At 40.9% G+C, this 12,754-nt stretch overlaps 1 protein-coding gene across 1 annotated transcript in view; it reads left to right on the top strand.

Moving 5' to 3' along the window:
• nbas (NBAS subunit of NRZ tethering complex) overlaps positions 1-12,754 on the top strand; it is a 152,381-nt gene that overhangs the window by 114,597 nt on the left and 25,030 nt on the right. The window contains exons 48-49 of the mRNA XM_027283961.1: positions 493-582; positions 2,117-2,300. Coding sequence (XP_027139762.1) covers positions 493-582; positions 2,117-2,300 — 274 coding nt within the window. The remainder of the gene's footprint in view (positions 1-492; positions 583-2,116; positions 2,301-12,754) is intronic.

The following is a 12,754-nucleotide window of genomic DNA, read 5'->3' as shown; positions in this document are numbered from 1 at the left end:
CACACAGATACACCAAACATACACATACTGCAGCAGAACCCATTGCCACACCAGGAAATACTCTAATGATGCTGCAGAAAAGATCACATATTACATTTTTTAAGCTCACCTACTATTATGTTATCTCACTTACGCCTAATTCAAAAAGAGAAGCCTCTTATCAACATGAAATGATTAAATAATTATATAATCGGGTGAATTTATCCAACGCACAGCCTGTAAGCTTATAATGTCGGGTTTAAATGTTTTTCTGTTGCTTTGTGTCTCCAGGACTTCAAAATCATTTCTTGATGGTTAATTTTTACAAAGCGGCGTTTGCTTCAAACATTTAATCGCTGCCAGACACATTTTTAAGTAACACTTTCCCTGAGAAGAATGCCTTTGATTTTTGTTTTTCAGTTGTTGTCCTTCTATATTGTGGTAATTTGAAAATCTTATCTTAATTAGCGTATTATGCAAAATGATTGTGGTCATGTGGCTTTGTTTTTTCAGTGGAGACCCAGACGCCCTGACAGATTACCCACAACCCCTCGGGGTCCTAGAAGCCATGGTGACTGCTGTGCACAACAACGTCCAGAGTGGGTAGGTTATCTACATCTATTTACACACACACTTGTCTTACTGTGTGTGTAGAAACCGTCTTTTGATTATGTTTATTGGCATCCTTAAACAAACATCTTCATAGAGCAGAAGGTCAGATCATTTAACCACAAGCACATGTACATAATTCAAAATTGTGTTTTTTTTTAATTATACACACCGCTTCAAAGAGGATTCTCTTCCTCAGTCACTCTCTCTTTACTCTCTCTGCCTCTTTTCAGCTCCATTGAAGACCTCAAATTAACACCTGCTGAGTGTCAAATGCCACTAAAGTGTCTGTTTGATAGTTGAATCAACAACAGGCACCTGCCAACCTGTCTGGGAGCTCCTTTGAGCTGACAATATTTTGAAAGCACCTGTAATACCCTCGGCAGCTCTTTTGCGACCATCAGCCAAACAAATCAAAGTGAAACAATGGATTTGTGACAAAATGACTCATACTTTTGCTGCCTGTCAGTGGAGTCGACACGAAGTGACATAATTAAAGATTGGATTGGATGCTCTGGATTGGGGCTGCAGCCGTCAATTATTTTCATCATCATTTCGTCTTTAGATTATTTAAGTGGTTTAGTCTTTAAAATGTCAGAAGATGTCGGAAAAATGTCTCATCACAGTTTCCTAAAGCCTGAGGTGACTCTGACTGGTTAATTATGGCTTTCTACGGTCTGTCATTTCTGTATAGCAGAGCGCTGCTCAATATAATCAATATTTTGTGCCAAATTATAGATTTTTTTTACTAAGTGGCCCTGTAATAAGTGGGATGGTTAGTGGGTAATTCTAGTCCTGCATCACCATGTCAAGGTTTTTAAACTAGACAGACCGTTTGTTGAACATTATCTTTGACTTATTCTTCATACCAACCAGCCAACATGGCAGAAATGTAATGTTTGTTTAAAATATTCTGCGCACTGTGAACATTTATACATTACCTGGTAAATACGTGTAGTTCCTGTACAACTGCTCAGCTCTTTTCATTTTAAAACATACTTATATATATATTTATATTGTTTTATTTTTTCCCTATATATTTACTTGTTTGCTATGAACCAATAACACCAAGAAAAAAAAGGTGAAAACCTACTTGGCAATAAATCTGATTCTGGTTGGAATATAGTAAACATAACTATGCTGATGTATAATCACCTGAAAATAAAAATCATTGTGGTATAGTTAGCTCAGAATAAGTCCTTTTATATATACAGACACCGCAGGTCCTTTTCCCTGGAACAGACAGTTTTTTTGGTAAAGCAATTTTGATTGAAAAGGCTAAATTTGATTTGATTAGCAGGCTTTTTCTATGAAAAAATAACATTTTTGTGGTGGTGAACATGTTTCTTGGTAAGTGTATGTCATTTTTCAGCCTGGAGAAAGATGAGCCAAAAAGCAACCTTAAAATATCACTTGATAACTCTAGAAGCTTCAGAGCCTCTACAACTCCTTACCTCCCCTCTCTGTCTCTTTAACTCTGCCTCACTCCGCCTGTCTGACTGCTGTCCTTCTCACCCTCCTCTCTCAGCGACAGTGCGGTGACTTCAGATGACCTCCTGGCTTGGCTACATCCATTCTGCGGTGACGCGTCGCTGCCTGTGCGGCCACGCATCGACGTGCTCCAGATCCTGGAGAGCAACTTCAGCCTCCAAGACAGTGATGTTCGTCTTCTGCTGCTCTACAGAACTCAGGCAGTTCTCAAAGACAGAGAGGTAAGTCACAAGTACAAACAGTCAAACAAATATGAGAGATTAAGTATACATTAGGTGAAAAACAACTTTAATCCCAAGCACTCTAAAAACAGAACACTGGTGCTTGATCTGAAGGAGGCTTTAGATAGCTTTTCCTTTCTCTGTATAATATTAAATGCTGGACTATAGAAATTGATGGATGGAGAGACGAGTAGAAATGGGGTAGTGAAGACGCTAAGAGGGTGGCTGAATTACTTGGTCATCCCACATGTGAATCTTCACATATACTATATATATTATATAACATTATGGGCTTTGAGCTATAAAAAAGTCGGTGCACTGCTGAAGTATAATGTAATTGATACAGTCTTATAGTTTATCGCTACTAAAGCTGATGCTCACAATGTACAGCTGAGATTGTGATTTTGGTTTATTTCAGCCATGAATTACAAATTTAAAAACTACGTTGCTTTCTATTTAAATTCTCATTACAAAAAAAAATCCTATTGATATAAAATAAATTAGTGTTAAGAATATGATGTACTCATGCCTTTTCATGATTGCTCATAACAAACCGTTCCAAAGGTATTTTAGTCGTCACAGTTGTCAACCTCTGCAAACAGCTGCATATTTATAGAAGCAGTTTAAGTGTAGCAAAGAACGCGATCTTAGAAAATCTAATTCAAAATGGCAGTGGTTCATCTAAATCTGACGGCATACGAATGCTTGTGTGTCTTGTCTTTCACATGAAATCAGCACGTTTCAAAACATGTGTTTCTCTTCTTGTAATTCTTTAAAAAGTTTGAAAAAAGACTCACTTCATACTCACATGATGACACAGAATCAATATAAATTATAAAGCATACAAAGCTTGATATCCTCAGTTCTTGTGCAGGTTGAGACTATAGCAACACACCATAACGGTGAATCATTAGTGGAAAAAAGAACATTATTACCTTTAAGTGAATGAGTCTTCAGAAGCAGCTTGTACTTTAAGAGGTTATTCACAAGTGTAAGTGCCTCAATACAGGATCTTTTAGTCCTCCTAATGGAGATAAATTAGTTAGCTTCTCATAAAAATAAGTTCCTTAATCCTCTGTATATGAGCAGTAGTTTTTAATACATCGTATATACAGTATCTGGGTTCAAACATGCTGGGTGTTTGCGCATGTGGCTCTGCTTATCCCCTCCCTGGTGTAACCTACAATTGAGTAGCTAGTTATTAAGTTTCCTGACTGACTAATTAATGGCCCGGGTTGGTTAATTAATGTGTAAATTTATGCGCGCTGCCGTGGGCCATTGTCAGCGCGCAGGTAGACAGGTGTGTGGGCCAGGACTCTTTAACTAATTGGGTGCACTCCCGACATTTGGCAGGTGTATGAAACACACCCACACACACACACACACACACACACACACAAAGGCAGACACGTACGTGTGCTCTTACGGGAGTGTACATTCAAGGGATCAGTTAATTAATCTTGTTAAAGATTAAGAGCGGGGCTCTTTTCAGATGAAGAGCCACTTTCTCTCTCGTTTCTCTTTAAGGCATCCAGAAGATCTTTAAATGTGCGAGCAGGGTGTTTGTAAGCAAATGTCCATTTAGCTCTGATTAGTCAAAAATTCTGTTGTTGGAAGACTTTTCATATCCACATCTGTGCTAACACACAAAAACACGTTCGAGCACACCCTTTAAGTTTTTCTTTACACTTCATCTCTTAATTGGAGTGACACTTTGTCTCCACTGACTGTTGCCTGACTGAGAACAGTGGCCCAATAATCCCGTTGGCTAGGCCGGTGCCTCCCATAAGAAATGCTGGCAGTCTCTGCAGCATGCTGGTGCCCCGAGGCTATGCCAAAGACGTGGCGGTGCCCCAATCTGACCTCATCATGTTGGTTTAGAACCAGAAAGAGAGAGGGGAAGTAGAGAGAGGTGGTGCACTCTCCGAAAGAAAGCTGACAGAGATGACAAGCTGTGGGAGAAGGAAGGAAAAGAGTTGGTATTGTTCCCTTTCTGTCCTCCTGGTCCCTTAACTAATCAGCACAACTCCCTTCTAACTGTGTCCCACAGGCTACCCGAGAGACACACTCACACATAAACCACTGTATCCATGTTTCACACACACACACACACACACCCACACACACACACAGACCGCCTGCTGTGATTACCATGACAACCGTGCTGTCAAGACACAGTTTGTGAGTGAAGCTGATATCAGTAGTATGTTTAAGTTTCTCTCATCTTTCCTTTCCCGCTGCTGTCTTATTTGCTGTTCTGACAAAGGCGTCTGATTAGCACTGTCGCCTGATCAAAGGCAGCTGCAAAATATTAATGTAAGTAATGTACTCATGCGCGCTCAATACACCGACAGCTGCACTCTCAAATATACAGAAGTTTTCTTGCATTAAAGTGCACGCATATTCAAACACACACATGCACAGAAACACTGTGTGTACACACGTGTCCGAATGTCTTAATTCAGGAAACAAAACAAGGTTGAAGAAAATGTCGCTTCAATCTTAGAAATGAATCTCTCCCATTCGTTCTCTTTCTCTCTCTCAGAACCAATCAGCTGTCGACAGGTATCTGCATATGAGCGCAGATACATTTCCCAACAGATTCATGAGCAGACATTTGATTTGCTGATGTGCAAGAGTATGTAACTCCACCTCTCTTTGTATTCCTCTCAATAACAACACTAAAATGTCATTGATGAGCCTTTCACAGAAGCCTCTGGGACTTCAAAGTTTAGACAATTTCATTTATTTTTGTGTCAAATTCAAAGAAACTAAACTAATATTTCAAACCATTTTTGAAAAAAGTCATTCTGAGAATGATCTTGAAATGAAAATTGGTTTATTGATCCAGAGAGAACAGATTAAAGCGGGATCAAACTACAGATTGTTACAGTAATTATTCAGGATCTTTGATCTGCTGTTTTTTTGTCCCATTCAGTGTGCCTCTTTAATTGTGATTGATAAATTGCAGACATTATGCTGAAGTTGTATTATATTAATCTTTTTTTCCCTTCGAAACTGGCAAAAGATTGATGTTGAAATGTGGATGTTACTTAAAAATACAACAAGGGGGATAAAAATAATTATGTGTGGGTTCTAAAAGTGCAGACTGTGAATACTAACTAAGGTTTTTGGGTGGAAATGGTGAAGTCACAGAAACAAATAAAATGACATAGGTCAGGGTGGTGTTACTACAGTATCTGCTGAAGTGACCTGACAGTGACTGCTGACCTTCTGTTAGATGGGACAAACAGAAAGAAACATGATCACCTTAATTTTAGCCAAAAGCCAAAAATTTGCAGTACTTCCTTCTGATATGGATTTCTTAAGATTAGGTCTCCTTTGGTTGGAGACCTTCCAGGCAGTTGGTCGCCTGCCAGACTGAAATGAACAGAGGCAAATAGGGTCATCTAGAATAAAAACAAACAAAATAAAATATTTAATTTTTCGATTACCGGATCTCTGAATTCTTCTCAGACATCACTGTCTCTGCCCAGAAGCAACAAGAATAGTTTACATTTTGGGAAATATGCTTATTTGCTTTCTTGCTTCAGCAAGTTAAATGACATGATTGATACCGCTTTCACGTCTGTATGCTAGATATGAAGCTATAGCCATCAACCAGTTAGCGTAGCTCAGGAGGTTTTTGAAGGTAGGGAGAGACCCCCCTGATCTGGTAGGAACTGTTAGGACGTTCCACCAACAGTGAACAACAGATGAGAAATGTCTGGATTGCTCTGAGGGTACGGGTGGTAGAGCCAGGCATTACTCATTGGAGGGGCGCAAGGTAACATATGCCTGTGCAAGGGTATTCAAGTAAGTGGGTGCAGAACTGGAGACTACTTTGTAGGCAAGCATTAACTTGTATCATAGCCACCGTTTCTCCTTCACACTTGGAACGGCACCGGTGTTCAGTTGGTTGCAATCTGCAGCCTCGCCATTAGATGTCACCAAATCCTACACACTAGAGATTTAAATCTAAGTGAATTAACTACACAGTACGCTTGGAGTTGCTATTATAACTTTGTCTAATAGGTCACAGATTGTGAAGTATGTAACGTGTGTAAGTAATACACCACATACATGTATTTCTTTGTTAGCTGTCCCCATTGCTGTTTCATTTTTGTCTGATGAGCGGCCAACAAGCTCTCAGATCTCTGACAACTCTGGCTCGCAGCCTTAGCTAATGCCTGTGCATCAGTCTCACCAGGAACTAATTAAAAAAAGACTATCCCGTTAAACCTCTAATAACTTTAATTTGAATTCAGGGTACAGTATCTGTGATTATCGCAGCTGATTTAACTAAAGGCTCTCCAGCTCTCTCGCTCTTTGTCTTTTTTCCAGTCTCCTGATAACCCAGTTGTGTTTGTTTCAGAGCTGCATTGTATATTCCTACAGATCTGATTCACTTACTGTGTAATCCTCCATCCTTGCCTCATCGCCTTGCGCGCACACCTTTTTGACAGTATGTCAAGAAATCCTCAGATCCTCACAGTCTGTTAGGATCTGAAAAGTCTTGTAGTCTTTTCACATAGGCTGTCCAAGCCACCTCCTCCCCCATGCCTGCCTTTGTCTCTGTTCCATACATCCTCATCCATATACAGTGGCATTTTTATATTATACACCCTAGCAGATAAACGTACATGCAGTCCAGGCATGCCAGCCTCTGATAGCACCCTGCAAGAGCTATTATGATGGATGCTGTTTAGCTCAGTGGTGTCCAGACTGGGTCAGGCCGGGCCATGTCAGTGGAAAGGCCACTGCATGATTCACAGCCACTGCCTCGCACATACCGAGCAATGATGGATCAGAGGGAAACAGAGAAAGAATTAGAGGGAGAGGGAAGGACAGAGGAGGGGGGAATAATGATTGATCAGAGACATACAGAGAGAGAGGGAACGATTCAGAGATAATATTAAAATGGAAAAAGAGAAAAACAGACCACTTACCATTCCAATACATCATTTTTCTTCCATCCCACACCATCCCAACACACTGCACTGGAACACACACACACCTAAAATGGGAGGTATTAATGAGCCCAGTTGAAATGCTGACATTTAGACAGAGGAAGGAGAGGGTGGTCTTACAGCCGAAAAGGGAGGGAGGGCATGAGAGGTGAAGCCAGGGATAGATTTTGTGACTTCATTTTGAATGATTAGTCATAACAGCAGGGCATCCAAATGTCACCACCGTCAAGATTGGAGGGTCTGTTGTGTCTATGCGTATGTGTGGCCTTTATGTCACTAATAACAATATACTTAGGCTCGTTTGTTTATAGCATTTCACAGACAAAGAGCTGACATCTGAAAGCAATGTGTGTCTGCAATGTATGCATTCTTGTGAATGTATCACCCCTTCTCCTCTGTTGTGACCTTGACGTTTTAGTGTATAGATGGTATAGATGCTGTGCTAAATGCACACGGCTGTGCTAGCACTGAGGGTTATAACACACACATGTAGTGAAAGAAGGTGGGCCCAGCTGTTGCATCAACGTCTTCACCCCCTGTCCACTCTAAATGTTGCAGAGCATAGGGGAAGATCACCTGGATGTGTGTGCGTGTGCATGAAGAGTCATCATCTAAGCTAATCAGCAGTGATAGCTGATTCACTATACAAGCCCCCCTTTCTTCCTGTCAGTGTCACGGATCATTTGCTGTAACACATTGTTGTGGTGGTAGTGCTGTTTGGCCTTGCAGTGTGCCGTCTATCTAATATGGATGAACTGAGCCGAGCAGACCAGAGCACTCTGTGTAGTTGCACTCACACAGCCTCTGCCGGACCCCCGCGCTTTAACCTAGACCGAGCACTTATTTGACTCCCCCGAGGCACATTTTCATTACATTTTTTTTTCCCTGGTAAAATTTGTCAAAGATAAGATTTGATTTTGTTTTTTTGCCCATTTTTGAGTCTTGTTTATGATCAAATCTCTGCTTTGGACAAGTTTGGTTTCATTTACTTTGGACACCATGGGAACGGCATACTATTTCAAAAACATGATAATTCAAATCACTCATTTAGATCACTCTGTATACGTATTCCAAACAGCATTAAATTTGTAGTCTCAACTCAAGACTAAACCTTCTCCTATTTTCTTGCATGGCCAACGTCTTTCTTTTAGTTTCCTAGTTTCTCACTCCATCTTTGTTTCTCTTTCTGGATGGCGATTCTCATTATGTATGCATCAATTAAGCAGAAAATTACAGAACTCAGCATTTTTGGACACAATCTAATGGGAAGCGTATGCATGCGTGTTCAAATCTCAAACAGATATGATGCCATATGCATTGGAACACAGTCAACACGCACACACTGTTTATCGTCTGTGTGCGACGTTTCTCTTTCAGTGTGCGCATGCATTTCTAAACATGCAACACATCCCATTCCACCTGTCATATATTTAAATATTAAGGCGGTTTGAAGTACTCAAAACCATATTGACAAGATGAGTTTCAAACCTTCAAGAATAACAATGAAAGAAGACAAAAGGAACTGCACAGATGGATGCCATGCCGTTTTGTCATAACTACAGTATTTGTTTGATATGACAGGGATACAAACAGAAACATAAGTGGAGTTTTGTTGTTTGACAGAACAATGTGTTTGTCTGCAGCTCACCATTGCCCCTGTGGTGCACAAACACACATATTACATATTGACAAATGGACAGATGGGCTTTGTTGAGTTAGAAAAGTTGGAAGAGAACTTCAGGAATTGTCCCACTAGGGATTGTGTGAGGGGGGAAAAAAGGACAGATCTTTGCAGAGGGGAAGGCCATGTGGAGAGAAGCTGGGCAGCAAAGCTCAGAAAGATTTGTTTGATGAAAGTGAATGAGCCTGGACAGGAGGAGAGAGAGAGAGAGCAGAGTCTCTTTCCATGTGGATAAATAATAAATGTGATGGGGTTGAGCAAGCTATCTTGTGGCCACACTCTAATACAACAGGTCAGGGGTCACTGTCGTGATAGCCAAGCCCCAGCTATAATTCCACTTGTTTTGGCAGCTTTTATCTATCCCCCTTGGCACCTTTTGCGAAAATTTTATTTATGCTCCATTTTAAACTCCAGGAGACAGGACAGAAGAGCACAACGCTTTGTCATCTCGGTGGGATCGCTGATGATTCAGTCAAAAAAACACCTCAGAGGAGGCAGCGCAATAAAATAAACAAGAAAAGAGGGGATGTGGAGCAGGAGACAGACAAGAGGAGAAATAAGGAGGAAAGAGCCTGAGGACAGTTGAAGTGATAGGAGTGGGCAGCACAGAACCAGACGAAAAGGAGGGAGTAAAATCTGAGCTGAAGTGAGGGCACTCATGCACCATTATGTGTTGTGGCTAGTTCTTTCTTTCGCTGTAGCACCAGGTAAAGGTTTCACTTCAGCCGGAGTTCTTCAGCCTTTGTATATGTGCATCCAAGCTTAACCGCCCTCTCACATCTACATCTGAATACTCCTGTCTGAGTGTATGTTATTTAAGGTATTTAAACACTCATCTTAAATGTTCTGTGTGTGTGTTAGTGCACACACATCATTTATTATCTTCCCTTCTCCTCGGCCTTCCTCACATCTCGAATATTCATCAGCCCCTATACGCATGCATGATTAAGGAGAGCTCAGCACAAATGGGTTATTATTAAAATATACTGTAAAGGTTGCGAATGTTTGCCATTGATGCCTGCGTGTCAAGACAGTTTCGAGCTACAAGCTCGTTCTTTCCTCCTAACCTTGATCTCCTCATCCTTTCCTAACCACTCCCCTTCTGTGTCTTGCTAGATGTTCCCTCTCTTATCTACTTCCTCTTCCTCTCTTGAGGCGTGTACTGTCATGTATACTCAGGTGTCATGTTATACAGTGTAGATCTACCCGAGACTACGGGGAGAGAACAAGAAAAAGCATAACAAATAGAGGGAGAGGTTAGAGAAGCTGTATTTGTTTGTCATTGCACTCATCCTGTCATGTCATACTTTGCATGCACAAGGGTGTGTGTGTGTACATTTATTTGTTCTCTACAGGGCTGCATGTCTTTATTTTTACACTTACGTTTCCTCTGCATGTTTTATGTGTTGCACTTTCAAGTCGTAATAAACTCCCTAACCCCCACCAGGCCCCAAAGCTTTGCCCTTTTGCTGTTTGCTTCTCTTTGCTCTCATTTTGTCTGAAACCTGCGCTCTCTTATCATCTCCGCTCACTTTCTCAGCATCGCTCATTCTCTCCCACACTCTCCCCATCTCCCTCTCCCCCTTCTTGTGAAGTGTGCGACCTCTGCAACTTTATTCTGCCCGTCGCTGGGGACATTAGCCAGAGCGGGTCAATGAATATTGATGAGCTCATTCGGAGCGCACTCAGTAAAGGCCAAACACAGAGATCTTTGGATCCCACGGCTCCACTGGCACTCCCAATCCAATACACTGACATGCTGCATCACCCACATCCTGTGTTCTCCTCTCTCTCCCTCTCAGGTCAAGGACTGCGATAATTGCCAAGTCACAGAGAAGATTATCAGGCAGATTTGTTGATGGGGGCAAAAGTTCACTTGTTTTTAACCAATGGCTCATACAAAAACAGGAAGAAAGGATGCATCTTTGACTTAATTTGGAAAGGACAACCTCCTGTGTCACATTACCTTTGACTTGATTACCAGATACAGTGTCCCTGCAGATATTTTGATATAAATATGGTCTCTTAAGATTAAAAAAACTCCAGTAATTCTGGATCAAAGACACCTATGCATATGTCCTGTTGTTGTTTGTAACTACCTTCCTGTTTAATGCATATAATCAATAATATGATGACATTATAGACCATGTCGTGATTTTATATTCTTGTAATTGTTGGTGGTGTGATGGTTTGCTATATAAATAATTATTATGCCATAATATTATAGATCATTTCTGTCAACATGTCATGTAAAATTTGCAGTGACTACATTATTGATCTATCACACTTGTTACATTTCCTGCTACAGAGATACAGATACTAGATACAGCAGTTATGCTACTGATATTCTAATCCATTGGTCTTCAAACTGGGGTCCAACAGGGTAAGATAGTCAGCCTAAAGGGGATAAAATGCAGACATTGAAACCTGTAGCTTGCTGGCCAGCCAGAAAACCTCAAACACTTTTTTCCCTGAATTTTTCTGCTTCTGGAGTTACCGCTGTCTGCCTTTCTGGGGCATTATGTATGCAAATTAGAAAACCTTAATGAAATATTCACCAAAAATGGTTCATATATTGGCAGGAGAGAGGAGGAGTGGGTCAAGTATCCACCTTTGAAGTACCCGGTCATCTCCAGGCCAACTCCTGGAGGGCTGCTGGCTCAGGGGCAAGAAAGAGATTCCAGGATGAAAAGAATCATTTCTCTTGTGGTACTAACATGCCACAACATTTCAACATCAAGTAATTTACAACAAGTCATGACAGTTTTTATTGTGAAACCCCCCCCCAGAAAACGGCTACCTGAAGAAAGACTTGGATGATGGCCAATTTAATTTAGTAAATTGACACCATTAAATGATTATATTGACTGGAGCATTTTCCATGTCATAATATTTAATAAAAAAATGCTATCCTCTATTTATCTCGCTTATTTGATAGAGAGGTGGGATTGATAGTGCTCGCCATCGTGATTGGCAGAGGTAATAAGATGTGTCTAGCACGAGGGGAGAGCTGTCGAGACAGACAGTGATGGTAACGCTGATCATTAACCTGTCTACGACAGTGTTTGGCACAGAGGTGATGATGTGTTCACCACATACTTCAGCAAGTCAGTCCCAGGGTCAGCTCCCGTCACCTACCAAGACATGAAGTCTTTAATAACTGGTGTGTAAACGGGGCTTTTATTGAATATATTGAGTTGTACTGACCATATGTGTTTGTGTGTCATGCCTGTTGACACATGTACCTGTTTCTGCCTTGAAAAGTGGCAATATAACTGTCCCTTTCCATTACTTAGATGTTTCATATCAATTGCTTTCCCTCAGTGGCTTTTTTGAAAGCAGTCAACACTGGAAGCCTGTTCGAATATCCCCATGGCCTTCCATTTTTTATCTAAATGTACTTTCAGATTATGTCATGGATAGCAATGTCGGTCTTTTGGTTGTTGGATCCAGATTGAAATATCAGCAACCACTGGACCAGTTTCCATTAAATTTGGTACATTTACTCATGGTTCCCAGAGGATGGATTTTGGTGACTTTGGTGATCACAACTGTAAGATAAGGTGACATAAAATCCTAACATTGATGAGTCCCAGACATTGACAGTATAAAGAATGGACAAAGCATGATTGACGCCACCCGTAGGTTTCCGAAGCACCGCTTTGAAGCCGAATATATGTGGTGTTACCCATGTATCCAAAGAATGAATGACTTTCCCTGGATTTTTTATGTAGGGACACCACCAGGTCAAGATTTGTCTAATACTGTTTATGACCAAATATCTTCTAAACTAACGACCTTTC

The sequence above is a fragment of the Larimichthys crocea genome, chromosome XI, assembly GCF_000972845.2.
Source record: "Larimichthys crocea isolate SSNF chromosome XI, L_crocea_2.0, whole genome shotgun sequence".
Taxonomy (NCBI): domain Eukaryota; kingdom Metazoa; phylum Chordata; class Actinopteri; family Sciaenidae; genus Larimichthys; species Larimichthys crocea.
This window is presented reverse-complemented; position numbering and strand designations above follow the sequence as displayed.